We start from the raw sequence: 22070 nt of genomic DNA on the forward strand, positions 1-22070 counted from the left end.
CTGAGTTTCAAGTTACACACGAGGTGTTGTAGACTGTAAAAATGTGTGGCGAGATTGTGGCGAGATGCTCCCCCACATGCACCAACAAAGAGAAAACTAGATCGATAGGGCAGGAAGTGGATGAAAGCTGCTGCAGGCCAACAAAGAGCAATTCCTTTCTGACATGATTCCAAGGTCCCTTTTTGTGTGTTTCATCCACTGACCACCTGTGTACACCCCTTGCTGCCAGCTGCTGTAGTAGGCACCACAGATGGGTCCCTGGTATTCTGTGCCAGTGAGGTTGTTCCAGCTGCCAGCTACACTGTGGGCCTAACTCCAGTGGCGTTACTCTCATTTACAGTGGAGTGAATGGATGAATGGGGAACCAGGTCTGTGGTGTGTAAGCCGCGATGGCGATATACCTACAGCGCTGTCCTAAAGGGTTTCTCTCACTACTATGCCTTGTGAGTCCATTTCCTCACAGCAGAGCCCCTCCTACCCTCACTGCTCACCCTGCATGTAGTTCACATTCTGCTCCCATGCAGCACTGAGATAAAGTGCAGACTCCTGGGATAAGGGCATGTGGCAAAGGAAGGATAAACTCACAAACAGGACCAAGCTGCTTGTCCTGCCAGCTCGGGAGGGAGGAGCGACTTGTAGACAAGGCACTCGGCTGGGCCTCCAGAGAGCAGCATTCTGTTCCAAGACCCGAGACAATGATGCTTGGCAGTATTTGCTTTGTCTGTTCACATGGCAAGTTCTTCGGGAGCAAGGGCTCTCTCTTGCAAGTCTACACAGCTGGTCCCTGGAGCTTTCAATCTCAATCAGCAGTAATGAACTGTCTTTCATTTGCGTGTGCTTTGCCCAGACAGCGTTTCATTCTTTTGTGCAGCAGCAGCGTTTTTACTTTTTGTTCCAACGTGACAGAAACCTATTAGGTAAATACTCAGCGGTGGAGGAAACACTCAGCCCTGGCTGGGAAATAACACCTCTGCAGTTCAGATGCCAAAGCGTTCTGCCCCCTCTAGTCACTGGTTTCCCACTGATAAAATGCTTCAGATCCATTTCAAAGCTCATCCAGGATGGCATTCCTAAGCTGGAACCTAGCAACAGAGCAAAACGTGCTTTCCATATCTCTCCCAGGCGCATACCTCAATTCGTTCAGTCCATATTCCAGTGAGCTAGCCCCACTCAAGTAAGCACTACTCCGGTGAGTAAATGCTTTCAGGATCAGCCCCATATTCTTGGTAGAAAACCACTTCCTAGGTGTAGAGCCAAAAATGACTTCAGAGGATAGTTCCACCAACCAATATTTTTTCACTGAAAGGAAACTATTTTTTTTTATCTAAGAGCTACATTCTCCCCCTCGGAAATGAGGATTTTTTCCCCATACACTTGTGTGTGAAAGGTCTGTATATGTTCTTCTATTCTACTGAACATCACTGTTAGGGTAGGTCTAGACTGCAAAGTTATTCTGAAATCGTAGCATCTACACAACACAACTGCTATTTTGAAATAATTTTGAAATAGCGATTGGCTTATTTCAAAACTGGTAAACCTCATTGCTTAAGGAATAATACCTATTTCGAAATAGGAGCTGTTAAGACAGGAATAGAGCCTATTTTGAAATGAGCCATAGTGTGTCCAATAGCTCTATTTTGGAAAAAGGGTCTATAGCTGCGTCTACGTGACCCCCTCCCTTTCGGAACAGGCCTGCAAATACGGCCAACCAGAAATGCAAATGAGGTGTGGATTTAAATATCTTCTACCTCAGTGGCATATTCCCACATGATCTGGCTTTCAGAACAGCCATTTCCAGAAGCCAAAGCAACCATGTGGATGAAGTTCCTTTAAAAGGAAACCTGCTTTTGAAAGCACCCTTCTTCCTAATGTTTTTCAGGAAGAAGGGTGCTTTTTTAAGGGGGATTTTCTTTCGAAGGAACCCCATCCATACAGATGCTTTGGCTTCTGGAAATGGTTCCTCTTGAACCCAGATCACGTGGGAATATGCACATGAGGTGTGTGATATTTGAATGCATGCCTCATTTACATTTATGGTCAGCCACATTTGCATGCCCCTTCTGAAAGTGAGGGGCCAAGTAAATGCAGCTTATGTGTGTAGGTGCTGTGTTTTGAAATAGCTAAGTGCTATTTCAAAGTGAATTTTTATGTGTAGCAGCGTTATTTCTAAATAAGCTATTCTGAAATAGCTCGTGTGGAATAGCTTATTTCACAATAAGGCTGCTATGCAGACATACCCTTAGAGGTTGATTGTGCATGGAGCTCCATGAAAAGTGTTCTTTAGCTTGGTGAGATGTTAGGAACGGCATTTCAGATGTTATCTGAGTGCGTGGCAGTACATAAAATCAGGGTTGCTCTTCAATGCCAACTGCATGGTGAAAAGTGAATGTGTATACTTTAAAAAAAAGTCTAGTTTGGCAATGATGCCTACATGAAAAACAAATATGACCTCACTGTGTTTTGTATGAAAAACATTGTTGTGAGTCTGTCTGGTTCCTCCTCCAAGCTTGCTCATCTGTTAGTCAGTAGTATTTCACCCTGAGGACTTCTCTGGGAAGGGTGTGCAGCAAGACGGAAAGCACAGCCAGGTTGGGTCTGACACCTATTTCCATGGTTTTGTTCTTGTTCTTTGAGCTCTTGTCACAGTTACAGATCTCATTTACATGTATTATATGTGCATATGCCAACTGCAGTACCAGTTCACTTCCAGACACACTTGGGCTACGTCTACACATGAAGCCTACTTCAAAGTAGCTTATTTCGATGTAGCGACATCGAAATCGCCTGTTTCGATGAATAATGTCTACACGTCCTCCAGGGCTGGCAACGTCGATGTTCAACTTCGACGTTGCACAGCACCACATCGAAATAGGCGCAGCGAGGGAACGTCTACACGCCAAAGTAGCACACATCGAAATAGGGATGCCAGGCACAGCTGCAGACAGGGTCACAGGGCGGACTAGCACTTCCGGGGCAACAGCTAGCCGCTCCCTTAAAGGGCCCCTCCCAGACACACTCAGCCTGCACAGCACGCGGTCTGAAGAGCCATAGGCACACAGACCTTGGGCGACACAGGCATGGACCCCCAGCAGCAGCAGCGGTCCACCCAGCCTCCCGGCAGGAGCAGGACTCGCCCTGATCCATGCCATGCGGGAGGCAGCTGAGCACCTCCTTGCCATACTGGAGGAGGAGCGGCCCCCAGGGGAGCAGGGCTCAACCCCCAACCCTGCAGCACCCCGACCCGCCCCCCCCACCTCACATGCCGGCGGCTGTGGAGCTACCCCACCAGCACCAACTGGTGGGAGCGGCTGGTGCTTGAGGAGTGGGACGACAACCACTGGCTCAGGAACTTCAGACATTTATGGAGCTGTGCCAGTGGCTCACCCCCGCACTCAGGCACCAGGACACTGCCATGCGGCGTGCTCTCCCTGTGGAGAAACGGGTCGGCATCGCTGTCTGGAAGCTGGCCACTCCCGACAGCTACCGATCCGTGGGACAGCAGTTTGGCGTCGGCAAGGCTACCGTCGGGGCTGTCCTTATGGAGGTAAGAGGACCCACGGGGGGGGGGAGGGCAGGGGGGCCCTGGCAGGGTAGGGCAGGGGAGGGGAGGGCAGGAGAGGAGAGGGGAGGGCAGGGCAGGGCATGGCAGGGCTGGGCAGGGGAGGGGAGGGCAGGGCAGGGGAGGGGAGGGGAGGGCAGGGCTGGGCCATGCACACCCTGCTCACCCCTCATTGGTGCTGTCCCATGTGCTTTCCCTGCAGGTTGTGTGTGCCATCAACGCCATACTCCTCCACAGGCTTGTGAGGCTGGGGGACCCAGATGCCACCATCGTGGGCTTTGCCACACTGGGCTTCCCCAGTTGCTTCGGGGCTCTGGATGGGACTCACATCCCCATCCGTGCCACGCAACACAGTGGAGGACGGTACATCAACCGCAAGGGCTACCACTCAGTGGTCCTCCAGGCCTTGGTGGACAGCCGGGGCTGTTTCCAGGACGTTTATGTGGGCTGGCCTGGCAGCACCCACGACGCCCGGGTTTTCCGGAACTCGGGCCTGTGCCGCCGGCTGGAGGCGGGGACCTACATCCCCCAGTGGGAGATCCCTGTGGGGGACACCACCATGCCCCTCTGTGTCATCGCAGACGCGGCATACCCCCTCCGGCCCTGGCTCGTGCACCTGTACATGGGCCATCTCTCTGCCAGCCAGGAGCGCTTCAAACAGCGCCTGAACCACGCACGCCAGGTGGTGGAGCGCTCATTTGGCCGCCTCAAAGGGCGCTGGAGATGTCTCCTGACCCACCTGGATGCAGGCCCCAACAACATCCCCCAGGTTGTGGGTGCCTGCTGCGCCCTGCACAATTTGGTGGAGAGCAAGGGGGAGGCCTTTTTTCAGGGCTGGGCTGTGGAAGCCGGCAGGGGCGATGTGCAGCCACCCGCTGCCCCCAGTCGCCAGGTGGACCCCGAAGGGACCCGGGTCCGGGAGGCCCTGCGGGCCCACTTCGAGGAGGCCGCAGGGTGAACTCTGCCAGGCCCCCCACTGCGCCCCCGCCTTCCTCCACAACACTCCCTGCCCCTACGCCCATACCACGGAGCTCCCAACAGCACCCCCCCCCCCGACTTCTCCTGTACAAATGACAGCACGCACTTGTGGCTCAAATTAAACTGGTTTTTCTTTTAGAACTGTTTTTTTTTAACTATAATTAAAACAAGAACAAACTATATACAAGACGTCTTTAACAAAAGTAATCTGTACAAATAAAACAATAATAATAAAAAAGTTTGCATATAATAATATGGGTCTGTTGTTCAATAAAAAGAAAACCAGGGATGATAAGGAAGGGGAGAACTATTTACATGGGGGGGACGGGGCAAAGGGGGGCACAAATGTAAATGAAACGGTCCATCTTCATTCTTTTTTGGAAAATAACTATATACAAGGTGGGGGGCCATGTCCCGGGCCCCACGCCCCTAAAGTCCGGCACTGGGGGTGGGCGGCCGGGAGCCCCGCCTCGGCCGCAGCCCTGTCCGGGGCTGGCTGGGGGCCGGGCGGACCGGAAGATATGTCCGGCGAGTCTCAGCTGGCCCCAGGTGTCCCTCGGCGGTCCGGCCCTCGGTGGTGGGTGGCGGGGCGATGGCGGACGGGACGGCGATGTGCGGAGCAGCAGGTGGTGTGGCGGGTGGAGCAGGCAGGGCAGGCGCTGCGGTGGCCGGCGCGGCATGGGGGGCCAAGTAGTCCACCAGGCAGTTGAATGTGTCCATGTAGGCCCCCCATGCCTCTTGGCGCCAGGCCAGCGCCTGCTCCTGCAGGTCCAGGCGGCGTTGCTCCACCCGCAGGCGCTGCTCCGCGACCTCCAGCTGCCGACGATGGATGGCCAGCAGCTGGGGGTCCGTCGCCGTCGGGTGTTGTTGCGGGATCCGCCGTCTAGCCTGCTGTGGGGCCGGTCAGTCCTCCGCCGAGGGGCTTGCCTGGAGCGATGGCCCCGGAGGAGTCTCCGGGACCACTGATGCCTCGCCGGCACTCTCTTCCGGTCCTCCGATGGTGCAGCTGCGGAACACAGGAGGAGGGGGGGAAGAAGAATGGAGACAGGCGTTAGTGTGGGCCCCGAGCCGTGGCCCTTGTCCCCCCACCCCTGTGCTGCAGATTCCCCGTCCCCGTCCCCGGGAGATGCTGCTGTGATGGATGGGGTTCGGGGTCCCCCTGCACTGCACCCCGTCCCCTGGTGGGAGTGACTCTCACTTCACTCAGCAGGGTCTGACAGGAGAGGTTTCTTAGGCCACAGATGCCCAGTTTCTCCCAGGAGTGACAGCACAGCAGTCAGAGACAGTCCTTCCAACCCGTCCTGGGGAGAAGACCCCAAGGGGTGCCCCTCTGGGGTGTAGCTTTCCCCCTCCTCAGGCTGGCTGCCTTCCAGCTCTCCCTTCCCCTAGCCTCTACCTGCGGCCCCCGCCCCGATTCAAAGCCAGCTCGGCTCCTCCCTCCTCTTTGTTCAGGGCAGAGGTGTCACCTGCCAGCTGTAGCCCCAGGATCATCCTTTGCTCCTGGGAGCTATTCAGCTTGTTGCTCATATCTAGCCTGAGTCTCCCTTTTGCACTCCCCCAACTCCATCACATGCTGCTGCTGCTGCTGCTGCTGCTGCTGCTGCTGCTGCGGGGTGTCCCACCCCCTCCTCCCGGGGGACCCTCGAGGTTCCGCTCCCGCGTGCCCCGGGGATGGGGCATGGCACTGTCGTGCTGGGGGGGGCAGGGGCTGATGCACTCCTGTGAGGGACATGGCCCTGCTGTCCTTGGGGCCATGGCCATGTGAGCATGTGGGGGGCCCTGGACACATATCTTTTACCCCCGCCCCTCAACCCCGGGGGTGTACACCAGAGGGGGTTACATACCTGCCGGTCCACTCCCACTGTCCGGAGATCCCCGGGGGGCGGACGCCCGGCTGCTGCTCCGGGAGGGCAGGAGGAGGATCTGCAGCCTGGACTCTGCAGAGGAGCCCCCCTCCTCCTCCTCCTCCTCCTCCTCCTGCCGCGATGGCCTGGGGGTGGGCTCCAGGGGGGGCCCCCCGGGGTGCGGGGCTTACCTCCGGGGCGGACTCCGGCTGCAGGGCCTGCTGGGGCTCATCGGCCGAGGTATCAAGGGTGGCCGGAGGGGAGGAGGTGTGCCGGGGGCCCAGGATGTCCCTGAGCTCCCTGTAAAAGGGGCAAGTGACGGGGGCGGCCCCAGATCGGCCGGCCACATCCCGGGCCCGGGCGTAACCCTGCCGCAGCTCCTTAACCTTAGTCCTGACGTGGTCAGGAGTGCGGGCAGGGTGACCCCGGGCGGCCAGGCCCTCGGCCAGCCGAGCGAAAGCATCCGCATTCTGCCTCTTGCTCCCCATTACCTGGAGCACCTCCTCCTCGCTCCAGAGCCCCAGCAGGTCCCGCAGCTCAGCCTCCATCCAGGAGGGGCCCCGCTGCCGCTTCCCAGCCTGGCTGCCCGCCTGGCTGGCCTGGCTGCTCTGGCTCCCCTTGGGGGGGTCCCCTGGGGGTGCTGGGGGGGCTGCCGGGCAGCCATGGCAGGTGCTGGCCCTGTTCTGGGTGTCTGAGGGATGTGCAGGCTGGCCGCGTGTCTGGGCTGCCGCCTGCACATTCCCTCAGCTTCCTGCACAGGAAGGGAGGGGGAGGGGACCTTTAAGGGGCCGATCCATGCGACCACCATTGAGCTGAGGGGCTGGAGAGAGCGTCTCTCAACCCCTCAGCTGATGGCCGCCATGGAGGACCCCGCAATTTCGATGTTGCGGGACGCGCAACGACTACACGGTCCCTACTTCGACGTTGAACGTCAAAGTAGGGCGCTATTCCCATCCCCTCATGGGGTTAGCGGCTTCGACGTCTCGCCACCTAACATCGATGTTAACTTCGAAATAGCGCCCGAGACGTGTAGCTGTGACGGGCACTATTTCGAAGTTAGTGCCGCTACTTCGAAGTAGCGTGCACGTGTAGACACGGCTTTGGGGGTATAGGTGTTGTCAAAGGTTGTCCAGTTTAAAGGTCTGTCTGGGATCTGGTGACTAAGAAACCAGCCTCTCCCACTTTGATTCAGGATAGGTGTTTTTATCCATTATATCAGATATAATATGCAGTGAACTTTCCACTAGCTTCAACAGAGCATTTGTACCACGTAGAGCACAGACCTGAGACTCGGGAGACATGGATTATATTCCTGACTTGCCCAGAGGCTGACCAAGTGGATTTGGGCAAGTTGTGTCATCTCCCCATACCTCAGATTTCCCATTTGTAAAATTAGGACGCTTGCGCTTATCTCCTAAGTAGTGCACTTTGCTCTCTAATGAAGAACAATACTAGACAAAAGCAAACTTTTAAACTAGATCAAGGGAAATTTTATTTCATTTGAGCTGTCATTCAGACAGAACCCACTTTTGTGAGCCTGAAGAGTACCACATAAAGTTTTATCTGTTTCCTTGTAAATATAGCTGGTTAGTCATACCAGCAGCTTGGGCAATTTTGAGGTTTTAACATTTGTTTCCATCCTGACTGGGGATGAAGAGTAAACATCTCACCCCCCCAAAAATTTTCAATTTCAAAGTGTCAAACCAAACATTTTGACATTTTTAGATGCAAGTATTTATTGTCACTTTGGTGTGTCAACATGTTGTGGTTTGTTTTGATTTTTGGAAACTATGAGTTATTGGAGTGAAGTTTCCCTGGATTTGGGTTGCCTTGAGTTTTGTTTGAGTTTTTTGTTTAGGTCTGCCTAAGCAGGTAGTTCATTTAATAAAGCACCACAAAGCACCCAGATGTTTTGTCAGTACACATCAGACTTTCATTCTGCATTTTTGGAATCTCCATTCTTAGGCCTCAATTCAGCAAAGCAGTTTAACGTGTTCTTAACTATAAGCATGGGCTTAAGTCACATGGACTTAGTAGGACTAAGCACTTTTCCTGAACAGGGATGCTTTCCTGTATATGGCCCCAAATGGATGTACTTTGGAGCTCACCCCTGGGTCAGTGATAAGTAAAGAAACAATTCATTAATATTGTGACAAATTCATGATCACTTAAGAATTTGATTGCTCCTGCAAATACCACAAACCTTGACAATTCAAGTCTTAACAACTATTCCAGGGATAGATGATTAGACCCTTGAGTTCCAAAAGCATCAATCTCTGTCTAGACTCTACCAAAGCAGAATCTGCACGAGCAATTAAAAGAGGAATTACGATGCAAATCTGGATAGTTCTGATTCCAGCTAACAGAGGGCAAGGGTGCCCATATGTGTTAGTTTATTACAAGCAATGTTGCTAGCATATTTTAAAGAGGTAAGTTACATTCATTTAGAATCTTTTTCTTTCCTGTCCAAGCAGGGCCTTTTTCATCTGTTTAGTTAATTTGAGATGTAGTCATTAATGTTTAGATGAAAGGAGAAGTCTCATAAAGGATGGGAGGGCATGTTGTGAAAAGACTTTTCCACTCCCACTAGTGCCAGGTTGTGCAGGGTCACTGCAGTGTTTAAAGAGATAATTACCTACCCCATCGTGGGGTGAGGTATGGATATACAAACAGCTACGTACCTGGGTGGAAACAGAAAGTTACAGAGAGGGAAGGATTAAGGGGTAGATATTGCTGCCTTTGAAGTCAATAGCAACGTTTCCAGTGACTACAGAGAAATGGGATCAGACATGGAATTTTTATGGCCTTCACCAGTGTAAATTAGTTGGTTACTGTATCTTTCTCATGAGGGTTTCTCGCATACCGATGTTGAACTGGTTTCACTGGGGTGAGTGAGAGCACTTCCATACACGGCTGAAGTCCTTCTTGGGGGAAGAAAAGAGGAATAAAGTTAAGAGGGGGAAAACTCCTAGGCATGCAAAGATATTGCTACAGTAAGGTGAATATTGGATATCTATAAAGGACTACTAGCAAATTTTGTCAATTTTCAAACACTTGCTTTGTCAGCTTCAGAAATCTAAAACCAATCATTGGTTGCTGTATAGATCATTTGAACAGACATAACTTTTATGATTATTTCTCTGATGAAAAAGCTTAAAATTAAACGTGAGTTTGTAAAGAGTCTGATGGGTTCACTTCCCATATGGGACTTCTTTACACCCCTTGGGGTTAAAATAGATACTGAAGACAGTGGAGGGTCCTTTTATAAATGGGAAGAAGACGGGAGGGCATTCTGGAAAGTTAAGTACTCTAGAACTATTGTTCTCAACAGGAGCTAGGCGTTCTTCCTGCACCATCAAAAGCACAAGTGGGAAAATGCAACTAGAAATAAAGAATCCTTGGCACCTGTGGGGAGTTGTCATAAATATGTGGTTTCGTATGCTATGGTGCAAAAAACAAAAAGCGTTCATATCAAATTAAGTGTTCTGCCCTGTACTGATTGCATAAAACCTTTCATTTGGACATAAATATAAATGTCTTGACAAAAACTGGAGAGACCCTTTTTTTCAATTTTTAAATTATTTAAGTATGAGTGTTAGTTTTTACAATCCTCAAGTTAATAACCTCGGGCATGTAACACTAAGACATTTCTCACTGAATAATAATTATTAATAACAGTTATTAATGATAACTATTACTTTGGATTTATACTTCATGGAACACATTTATAAAGCTGTTAATAATTTTATTCAGTGAGAAACATCTTACCAACCAAAATTCCCCTTTGAGACTTCGTTGAATCAAAATGAAGTGAATGGGAATTGTGGCAGAGCAAGGACCAGGGTCATCTCCATAAGTTTTCCTAGGTCACACTTTTAAAAAAAAAATGGGAAAACAGCCCGTTCAGCTGAGTGTCTGTCTTTCCTTTCCAGTGGCCTTCCTTTGCAGGCAGGGCACAGTGTGGTTTTAGCACATTCCAGTGGAGGCTCTGGGAGCTCCAGTGAATCCGAGAGCAGTTCCGAATCCGATTCTGACAGTGAAAGCAGCTCCAGTGACAGTGAGTGTAATGAAGAGTCGCGGAGCGCAACTCCAGAGGTAAGCTCTGAATGCAACTCCCTTCTCCCAGCACACGCTCAGGAAGTGGCCTTGTCACTGAAAGCAAAATCCTATTATCCTGCAGAAAATGTAAATGTCCTATTCTGCTTACTGTTGTTTGCTCTCTTTTCCCTTTATGCTGTCAAATCTGTGATCCACTTGATCATTTTAGCTTTAGAGAAAACCTGGCCTCATTTCAATTACTTCGGGGAAATATTTAGATTTTTTGCCCAGTACCATAGAAGAGATTTTATTGACACAGTATTTTTCTGGGACTATGGAATGGCAGCATGACAAAACATGTGTCTTTGGGGACCTGCTTAACTTTTGTGTTGTATTAAATTTCTCCAGAGCCACATTGTAAACTAGATAAGGAAGTTAATTAACCATTAATACTATAGTAAAAGTAGCAATAACCACTGGTTGTCTGAAATAAAAGGCTGTGTTAAAAATGTAATTGTGGTTTAAATTAAAATGCATTGCTTCTCTTAGATTTGTTTCCTATCGTTCTTCGATCTGCAGCCTGAACCTCCCTCGACAAACAAGTGGCAGCTGGATAAATGGCTAAATAAAGTGAATCCCCATAACAAGACCATTATCAACAACCAAAATGAGACTCATAGTGAGAACAGTTCTCAGTCTCAGAGCAGCCAGCAGACTGATGGACAAAACAAAGGGAAGCTTAATAATAGTCTGCCCCAGACTGATTCCAAAGACAGGGCTGTCCTTAGTCCCATCCGGGAGAAAGCCAAACCACGAGTTGCTCAAAAAACTCCGGAGGCAAAAAGCTCCAAGCAGAAGTCTCCAGCTCATAATGAGCCAACTTCACAAAGGACTCCTGGGAAAAAGCAACCCAAAAAGGTGGAAAGGACTTCCAGCATAGAAGAGTATAACTGGCCCAAACCAAATAATACCAGCAACACTCCCAAAGAAAAAGAGACACAGGAACCCCCAGAGCAACCAAAGGTTCGCACAAAAGCAGCAGCTGGGAAGACCGCTCCAAGAAAAGAACCAAGGACTAGCACAGGAGTTGCTTCCGAGAAGAAAAAGTACAGAGGCCCTAGTAAAACTGTCCCTAAATCACGTGAATTTATCGAAACTGATTCATCTACATCTGACTCAAACACAGACCAGGAAGAGAGCCTGCAGGCTAAAATATTACCAGCCTTCAGTGGGACTGCCAATGGCATCAAAGCAAAGGACTCTAACAGGAACATCCTCAGTGTAAGCAGTTTAACTAGCAATGGCAGCAACACATCAATAGACCAGACCAGCAACGATTTAGAGGAGCAACTCTTTTCACCTATCCCAGTGGTGCAAAATGAACTTCTGTCCCCATTGAGGGAATATGAAGAACTCAAATCCCTTTGGGTGAAAATAGATCTTAGTTTACTCTCGAGAATACCTGGACAAGAGCCCTGTGAGACAGCATCTGTGAAAACTGAACCGCGGGAGGCGAACTTGAAGCACAGGCGACCATCCCGAGAGTCCCCCACTGCAGCTGCTGAAAAGCCCTCCACAAAATCCAAAAGGAAGCACAAGGTAAATCATTGTTATAATCCCAGGGAAACCACACAATAGATCTGCATTTCCTCTTAGCGTCCACAAAACCCCTCAGCCAAGATTTAATTGAGGATGTAGTTTTGCAGATAGGTACCATATTACTAAGACTTAATTGTTTCTTACAAAAGATGCTACACTGTAGCACCTTAAAAGCTAACAATATTATTTATTAGGCAATGAGCTTTCATGGGAAAGGCCCACTTCTTCCACCTTTGATATCTGCAGTGATGGCAGACATCCTGCTTAACTTAATAGACACTTCCATGTTTTTATTCTCTCTCCCACCCCCTTCGTTCTCCCCTGTTTAGCTGATTCCTCGAGTTTTTTTTTTCTCTCAGTTTTTTTTTTCTCTCTCTAAGTTATGAGTTATTCTCTAGATCTGAAGAAGTGGGTCTTTCCCAAGAAATCTCCTCACCTAATAGGCAATATTGTTAGTCTTTAAGGTGCTACAGGACTGCTTTTGTTTTGTTTTGTGAAGATGCAGCTAATACAGCTAACTCTCTGAGACTGTCAAAAGCAACGTGTTGTGTATATTTGGTAATGTATCTTTTGTGCTTTTCTACTGTGGTTGCTCACTTACCAGTTTTCCCTGTAAGCTGAGTACTTGGGTGGGTATTCAGGAGAGATTCAAATGCCACCCAGCTGATTATCAGAGCGCCCACGTGGGCAGCATGTTTCTGTTGGTGTTGCACATGCTTTGGTGCACATAACAAACTTTATTCCATCCATTATAGAAAAAATGAGAGGGAACACTGTCACTTACCACTGATTTGCAGTGTTCAGTAATTTGCAGTGGGATTTCCAAGGAGTTGTACAAATTCCTGAGGTTTGAGTGTACCCAGAAAATGTGACTTCTTTTCAGAAAGTAGATTTTTATTGTCTGGAGAGTTACAATCCATTTCACCCCTACTGCTTCATTCAAGCAGTTGTGCTGGCTTATGCCACTGTTGAATTCAGTCTTTAAAAATATAATTTTGTTACATAAACAAATGTAATTTATAGAAATACCATTTGCTTAACTAGCTGCTCTCTCTGTGCAACTAACTGAAATGCAGAATATATTTTGACTTGAGGGACTATGTTTTATCATGTGTTTTATGTTATTTCTGCCCAAGGGGAGCCTACCTTGTGGGATATAACAGTATGCTTCAAACTAAAGTGTTTTCAGAAAAGATACAGAGTTTTTGTATCATAAATGAATTTTTGTAGAGGGATGTTCCAGCTGAAATGCTTATGCTCTGGTCTCTCAGAGAGAAGATATCATTTCATATTTTTATACCTCAAATTTTATAAATCACTGAGAATGTGACTTCAACTACCAGTCCTATTGGCCTCCTGAACTGCATTAAAATGCTGATTTAGAGCAGTGTAAAGATGGAAGAAGGAAATTAATACATGACAGAGGCTCACAGCCCTGACTCGTGAATACTCCCACTGGCTTCAGTGGGAATATTCACAAGAGTAAGGTCTGCAGGAGATGAATCTCTGATTTTACCTTTTGCCTGAGAATTAAAATTATGCAAAAAGAAAAGGGTTGTGTGCCTGTGACTGCACGTGTTGTGGCAGGTCAGCTTACAGAGATCCCCCCACCCCCACCCCGGAAGCTATCATACCACTATGTCTACCTGCCTGCCCACTGGAGCACCTCACCACCTTATCCTGATGAGCCAGAAGTTCTGATCTTCCCAGTTAAGGCAGAGTTGAGGGATCCACCCCTCAGCCAAGTGTCAGAGACAGTGATATCAGCTCAGCTCGGGGAAGGCTCTGTTACAGGGACTTGCCAAACACCCAGGATCACAGCCCCCCAATGGGATCAAAACCCTAGATAAATCCACCTTACTCTGTATGAAAGATTTACACGTGTGTGGCTGCCATTATGCTCATGAGATGCTGCATATGTATAGCAGCAGATCATTAGCATATCCCGAAGTGCCACATTACCATAGACCCTCTGAGACGAGGGGCTGGTGTGGCCACAGCCATACAGACAGCTCAGAAAGCTTGCTGTCTTTATCTGTGAAAGAGAGCAATGTGTAGCTATTATCCCCTCCCCCCAACCCGGTAACAGTTATTTACACTTGGTTTGATAATAAACAAAAGTGACTATATTAAGTATGAAAAGTGGGATTTCAGTGGTTGCCAGTGATGACAGACAGATCAAAGTTAAAATAAAACATTCCACCTAAGCCTAATATGCTAAGATTGTGTCTGCACTAGCCCTCTTCTTCTCTACCAGACCCACAAGATCAAACTACTGAAGATCAACCTGGATTTATCTTCCCAGACATGTAGATGTGCCCTGAGTGCCAGAACTGGTGTCTGTAAACAAACTTTATGGAACTGCACTCATGATAAGTGGACATCCAGCTAACTAAAATCATGTCAGACCAAGGATGTTGCCAGAATAGAGAGTGCTGGATAAGAGAGGTTCAACCTGTATTACAAAAGACATATACTAGGATTCTGGACTTTCTCTTTATGGTAAAAGTGAAATCATGCCCAAATGCTTTATTTTGTCACCTGTTCTTGTTTTGTTCAACAGTCCGACAGCTTGGATACATTTGGTGAAATTAAGAAACAGCGCTTGGAGGACACCTCAGCCTCATGCCTGCTTCCACCATGTATTTCTCCGATACCTAATCACAGATTGCCCAGCACTAAAGAGTAAGTTACTCTTAATACTCAGCTGTTTTTTTTAATAACCATGTTCTTCAAAATCATGTGTTGTGGAATGCTATGGGTTCCCATCTGTCCTGTAGGGAGAGCCATGTTTTCCAAATGCACTTGAGTTATCCTCTTGTTAGGCTTAAAGAAACCACAATACCACTGAAGCACTGAAATACCTGTGTTTCCTGCCTTCTCAGCCATGTCCCAGCTACCCTGATTATCCCTTCCTTAACCACCTGGGCAGTGGCTACACTAGCACCCCCCTTTCGAAAGAGGGATTCTAATAAGCCACTTTGGCAGATGTTAATGAGGCACTGCCGTGCATATGCAGCACCTCATTAGCATAATGGCGGCTGTGCGTGTCTCAAAAGTGATGCTTTTGAAGTGCACGCTGCCGATGTAGACAGGAGCCTTTCGAAAGGATCCACCCCATTTCAAAAGCCCTTTCTTCCCAAAACCAAATGGGAAGAAGTGGCTTTCCAAGTCTGGGGATCCTTTCGAAAGGCCCCTGTCTGTACTGGTGGTGCGCGTTTCAAAAAGGGCACCTTCGAAATGCATGCAGCTGCAGTTATGCTAATGAGGTGCTGCATATGCATGGCAGAGCCTCATTAGTATCTGCCTAGGTGGCTCACTGCCATCCCCCTTTCGAAAGACGGGTGATAGTGTAGCCATGTCCCTGGAGTTTGCTACTGGAAAAGAAACTTCAAAAATGTATAGATTTCATTTTCTGAGGGCCAAATCTTGCTTTTCTTGAAAACAACAGTGGTTTTGCCATTAACCTCACAGGGAGACAGATTTGGCCATTATAAATAGAACCATATATTTTGATGTTTTTGTTACAGCATTGTCTGATTCTGGATATGGAACAAAGTCCCTTTTCTAAATATGATTTCAGCTGAACTATGGAACAGTCCTGCCAGATGCTTAATAGAGACCTGGCATGTTAACCTTATGAAGTACAAAGCAAGTAGGAAGTACTTAACTTTAAATATCACTTTATTTTGCAGGGTACATATAACCCTATAATTTATATTTCTGAAATCCTGCATTTTGTTTGAGGTAGCTATAATACATGAGCAATCAGGCTCCATTTGAATGACATTTAATATTATAATCACAGGATTAACATTATGTAAATATAGAAAAGCCTATCAACTTTACACTTTTATTGGCTTCAGAGATATAACTTCTGATTTCTACTGTTGCAAGCCAAGAATCAGGCTCAGAAAGTACCTCATCTTGTAGGAAATTTATCATAGTAACAACACTTAAATTTATGAAGAAGTTCTGAAATAAGTTATCTAATTTGCATCTCTTAAAGCCATTATGAAGTCTACAGAGCAGATTATAATCTTATTTATACTGGTTTAGTTATGGAGTTACTCCACTTTGTCCAGATTTACGCTACTGAAAATTAGATCTGGTTCTCAATGTGGCTGGGTCTGGAAAAGGCAGAGGATTTGAAGGTGATGGTGTAGTCCATAACATGTTGCCCATCTAGTGAACATCATTATGGGTGTTCAGTTTCATTCCTGAAAATAAAATGAGCTGAAATATATGGCAGAGGGAATCAAAAATTATCCACCCCCAACACCTCCATTATCCATTACAAAAAATTCTCAAACAAGCCCTTGGGATCCACCCCCAACCTGATGTTTCTTAAACTGAGCTTGTTTTCCAGGTCATTAATTTGGTTCCTTAGAGCTTTCAAGCCCTTTGGTATTCTCTGCTAAAATAGGATTGTGTCCATCAATAGTTATTTCCATATGTTAGCTTTTTCTCTCACCCACTGTGAGTTGTGAGCCTACGTTTTTGACTCCTTAGCCACTGACATGATGGAGGCCTGGAGCACATCGTGTTTGTTATTTGTATCTTCCGAGTTCATTTTAAACAAATCCTGTGTTGTTTGATCATTCAGGTCTGAAACTCCCAGTGATGTGCAGCTGAATGTAGATCAAACCTGATCCCAAGACAAGGGGATTGAAAGTGAAAAGACAAATTGCTGCACATCTCCAGATTACTTTTGAGCATTCAGAGCACTTCTGTTTTCCATCACGGATAAGGCACAAAACATGAGTCCAAACCAGTCACTGATTCAAAGGCAGGGGGAAAATAACACAGCAGTGGCAAAATACTAAAGGAAAGGCTTGTTACTTATGTGCCAAATTTTATTCCCAAAGGTTCTACATATTAATACAGTAAAGCCTTGCTAATATGTATTTAATGATTGTGAAAACTATGGTGAAATAATAAGTGAAACCTAATCCTACAATCATGTCCAAATGATCTTTGCACATATGCAGGCCAGTGTTCCCTGTAAGCTATGCACTAGCGTGGCCACTCAGGAGAGATTCAAATGCCACCCAGTTGATTAGCAGGGTGCCCCCAGCTGTATTTTGTTTCTACTGGTGGTGTACATTTGCACATGTCCCAGTACACATAAAAATTATTCTGCATATGGATGGAGATCAGAGGGAACATTGATGTTGACTCATATTGGGCACAAGCATACGCTCACCCCACTCAACCTGAACCAGCAGGATCCAAGTGGGGGGGATTTTTAAAGGTGTTTAGGTGCAGAGTAGCGTATTAGGTGCCTGTTAGGATTCTCAGAAGTGCCTGGGTGCCTAACACCCGTTGTAGTTAATACTAATTAATATGAGTCATTAGGCCCCTAATTACCTTTAAACCTGGCCCTCAGTGAATAGAAACAACAGAGCAAGCAAAGACACCAAGTCACAAAGACAGGTTTTTAAAAAGCCACATGTGTCAGTGTGTGGGCAATTAAAGGCCTAAGCTGCACATTATAAATCCATAAGTGCACAAGTAAACTAACGCATTTGCATGCTCAGATGATCAGTTGTGCGCCTAGAAACCACTGGTACATATAAGTATCCCATTTTCCTTATGTAGCCATGATAATTGTATAAATAATTAGGCATCCATCTGCTTATATATTCTTATACATAGTTTTGGGTGCCTGCATCTTCCCAGATCTGAGCCAAGGTATAATATTTATGATGATTTTAACAATTACGGTTCAATTTTAATTATTTCTAAAATGTCGGAATGTGATAGTGAATGTATTTTTAGTAACATGAAACCTCACTGTAGGCTTGAAGTCAATGGGAGTCTTACCTTTCACTTGTGGACTTCGGATCATTCCCTGGGATACTAAATCTTTCTGTAAAGTGGGATGAGACGGGGTTATTTTGTTTGTTTGCTTTTCATTGTGGATTGTAAAATTTGTAGATTAGGGAGGATCTGCTGAATTAATTTTATATATACTTGAAGAAAATTGTATTAATTCCATCTTGGGTTTTTTATTTTAGGCATGTAAATAATATTTTTGTACATGCTTCCCTTATTAAATCCACAGGATAACAGGAGCAGAAAAAAGAGAATATTTAGAAATTCAGAAATTAAGTATTATATTGGATTTCAAGTGAACTAAATATCTGTTTTCTAGTGATTGCTTTGGATACTAACCATACAGAGCTTTTTAAAAATGCAATAGATTGGCCAGCCATCTTATGCCAGTGATTTTATTTTTGTTATGATTTTATTATCTTTGTTAATATAGTTATTTTACTTGCAAGAGCAATTTTGTAGGTATAATTAATTGCACATGCAAATGAGAACAGTTAATGTCTAACTACCAAATTTGGGGGAAAAGGCCAGTTATTACACTGCTACTTGCCAGCATTTGTGCATATGTAATAACACCAGTAGTTACTTGCAGATGCAGAGTGGGAACCTGGTTTTCAAATTAAATCTATGCAGTGCCAATAGCTAGCAGACAACAGTCTTTTCATAAGCAATCATTTTAGGGTATTTCTAAGATTTTCAGTAGAGGGTTTTGGGTTTTGTTTTTATTTTTGTTTTACTTTAGTTAAAAATGTACCTGTACTAGGCAACATCTATAACATATATTCCCTGGCCCCTTGGGTAGTTACGACAGCTTTCGTTATAATGTTGTTCACAATAAAACGACCCTAGTACATCTGTGACAAAGACTATGGCTTCATTCAGTTGCTGCCACATGGACCAACCTAATGTGAAAGTGACCTTTCCCTGCTAACCCCCTGCAGAAGATTAGATACAGCATCAGTGTGAAGCATTTCTTTGGGGACAGGGAAAGTGGAGGGAAGGTAAAGCCAAGTAATTGGCCTAGACAATGGCTTTGTCTCACTAATGGGCCAGAGATACTATAACAAACTACAATGAGTGGATAAAATACAGGTAAAGAATAGCCGCTTGAAATTCGAGACAAGATGAAAATTCTTCATCCTTCGTACATTGACTCCCTTGTGGCTTGCTTCATACCTAACAATAAACAAGGCTGAAAAACTCAGGCAGGGAGACTTTTCATTCTTTGATAATTGGCCTTCTCAGACACAGAGATTAAACCCTGCAGCCACAAGACCATCAGTTCTGCTTGTATTTTTTCATGCATTTTTATGTTTCTCACTTGATTATAAATATAATTTAATTAACAATCTTGCCAGCAAATTAAATCATTGACTCCAGGTGATTACTCCAATAAATTCATTCAAAATCAGTGATTACTACAATGAAAGACCAGTTTATTAGCTCATTAACAGCCCAAAGCAAAGTGACAGTCCAGTTAACTACTGGTAACAATTGATTTCATGGAGGTTATTGTTAACATCATGAATCTGAGGTGCATAGCGTTACTACAGAAGGTTAATTTCCTGGAAACCCTGTTTAGATTGAAAGAGCAACAAAGGAAGTGCATGACTGCACCTGGGGCTGAACCACTCAAACGGCTTTTGCTGTTTTTTAGTTTATTTAATATATGTGAAAGCTACATACACAGACACAAAGGACAGTTTTGGGGTGGCTGGTTGTGGCTCCATCTCCCACAGGATGACTTCTGTACCAAATCTGAGTAGTAATGGAGATGCCCCTAATGAGATCTGAGCCCACAGTTGAAGTGTGGGTGCAAAATTGTAGGCAGTGCCCCCAAAATGGAGGCCAGGTCTCTGAAAGGTGTTAGAACCCACGAGAACAGGCAGTTATCAAGTCAGCTGCAGTCTTTTCCAGCTACCCACCCACCAGTGCTGAGCCTATTCTAGATGTCATTTACTTCACCCTTGTAGAAGCAACTGGTTGACACTGGTTAGATTGTTATGTGGCCATCTGAGATTGCCCCTGTCCAAAGGTCTTAGTGATATACTCCACCCAGCCAGAATTCCATCAGCTGGACTATAACAATACCAAGGAAGGCTCTGAGCACCTCGATAACCTAAAACAGGGTCTGGCTCAAGTCCTAAGGTGTGGGGTTGTGGGTTAACTGACCTTCAGTCTTTCGCAAAAACTTTTGAACTAGGCCCATGAGACCAAACTCCCTTCTTAACAACAAAATGTTGACAGGTGAAAAGAAGGGCCCCTCAGATTTTCCAAAGCTGGGGACAGGACCACAGACCCAACCCTCACTTTTCCTTCACAAGTGAACTCCATTTCCCAAGCACTTCCCAGTACCCTACTGGCTTGGGCACACACAGAAGGATGGATCTTGGGCTAGGGCAGAGCTGCCAACCTATCTCTTTACACAAAGCACAGAATAACAGATAAGAGGCTGGTCTAAGAATTGGAAGATGTGTGTGTCCTGTTCCTATCTCTGCCAGTAACTTTGTTGGGCAAACTCCCCTGGACCATCCCTATCAATTCCCCAACTGCCTAGTACACAGCTGTTTTCATTTGGTCTTATTGAACAACCAAAATGTTTTCAGAGTAAAACAACATGCTGTGCAGTCAGTATCCTTAACCTTCCTATTGTAAGACACTAGACACGCTGTGCCAGTGAAGGTCCATTAGTCTGCAGAGCTTTCATATAATGAAGAGCTTTCAACAGGGTAATTTTAGCTGCATATTAATTGTACTGAAAAATGCTTCTGAGTCTCAGTGACAATACAGTGTCTTGGCTTTTGTTTGATTATAGTCCACTGAGGTCACGGAATCCTAACACATTTTTGTATTACTAAAATTGACACAAAGACCACAACTAGAAAATGATTGGAATAGACACAGTTGTCATTAATATTGGTAGTATCTTGGAACCCTGCTAGGCTAGAATAAGGGGGATGGTATTGAATGTCACAACATTGGGGAATTAGGCAGCTTGAATTTCTTGTTCCTCTCTGATTTGTTGCTTTGAGGTATTGTAAATCTATAATTCCCGACACTTGCTAGAATTGACTGAGAGGGATACATAAATCCTTGTTAACGTAATTTGCTATTGAAAATTTTACTCAATAATCATGAAAAATAAATGACACTGTAATGCAATATTAGTTGTCTGAGAAAAGACTAAAATTCAAATAATCTTCATAGACTGAACTAGGATGGTAACTAAATACAAATCCATGATCAAATTAACATGTTAAACAGTCAGGGGAGCGTGGGTTACATAGCTGCAGTTTATACACTAGTGACCATTCTTCTATACAAAACAAAGAGTCAACAAAAGCATTGTGTCAGTTTTCGTGTAAAAAACATATTTATTTTCTAAAGCAGGTTCATTCATAAACCAGTATTCACTCAAGAGGTTTTGCCAGCTGCTCTGAATCATTTTCTGTAGTGGTGCACATCAGTTATACCTGTACAGTGAAATAATTATCACGTTATTGTTATACTTGTTATTTGGAAGCTGTTAAAAAACATTTTGCTCGCTCACATATGATGGGTTTCTGCTGAGAGTAGGCACATGGGCCCCAATCCAGCAATGCATTAAAAATGTGTACTTTTACGTGTGAGGGTAGTCCCTTTGACCTCAAATAGTCCCATCCATAAAGTTAAGTATTTGGTTATTTACTTTCAGGGATCAGTGTCGCTATGCCTTCAATGATGATGATTGACTCAACTTAGCATTTAAAGTGTCCACAATGACATTAACACAACAACGAGTCCTGTGGCACCTTAAAGACTTATTTAAGTGTAATTTTTTTGTTTGACTGTATTAAAAATAGTCCCCCAAACTTAATGTCTTTGAAGTCATTGAAGAGGCAAAGAAGGCATGGGGAGCTGGCCTCCTGCTACCCATAATCATAGAACATGGGGATGGCGAGGCCCAGATGAGGCTGGAATTTGGCCTCCAGTTAACCCTTGTCTACAGTACCTCGGACTGTCAACATAAGTTATGCAACTTGAGCTACGTAATAATTTAGCTAACATCGATGTATTTAGGTTCGCTTACCGTGGTATCTTCACTGCAGTAAGTTGACAGCGGAGGCTCTCCCATTGACTCTTCTTACTCTTCTTGTTCTTGTGGGGTACTGGAGTTGACAGGAGAGCACTCAGCGGTCAATTTTGCACTTCTATACCTGCTGGATCAACCACCT

At 45.9% G+C, this 22070-nt stretch overlaps 1 protein-coding gene across 4 annotated transcripts in view; it reads left to right on the forward strand.

The window, feature by feature from the left end:
• AFF2 (ALF transcription elongation factor 2) overlaps positions 1-22070 on the forward strand; it is a 474637-nt gene that overhangs the window by 410559 nt on the left and 42008 nt on the right. For 3 of the 4 annotated variants that reach the window (XR_012647252.1, XR_012647253.1, XM_075007493.1), the window contains exons 10-12: positions 10314-10476; positions 10969-12018; positions 14582-14703. Coding sequence is in view for 2 of the 4 variants with exons in the window: in XM_075007493.1 (XP_074863594.1) it covers positions 10314-10476; positions 10969-12018; positions 14582-14703 (1335 nt within the window). In the remaining 2 variants the exon portion in view is untranslated. The remainder of the gene's footprint in view (positions 1-10313; positions 10477-10968; positions 12019-14581; positions 14704-22070) is intronic. The other variant, XM_075007494.1, reaches the window with a different exon arrangement.

The sequence above is a fragment of the Carettochelys insculpta genome, chromosome 13, assembly GCF_033958435.1.
Source record: "Carettochelys insculpta isolate YL-2023 chromosome 13, ASM3395843v1, whole genome shotgun sequence".
Classification (NCBI taxonomy): Eukaryota; Metazoa; Chordata; order Testudines; family Carettochelyidae; genus Carettochelys; species Carettochelys insculpta.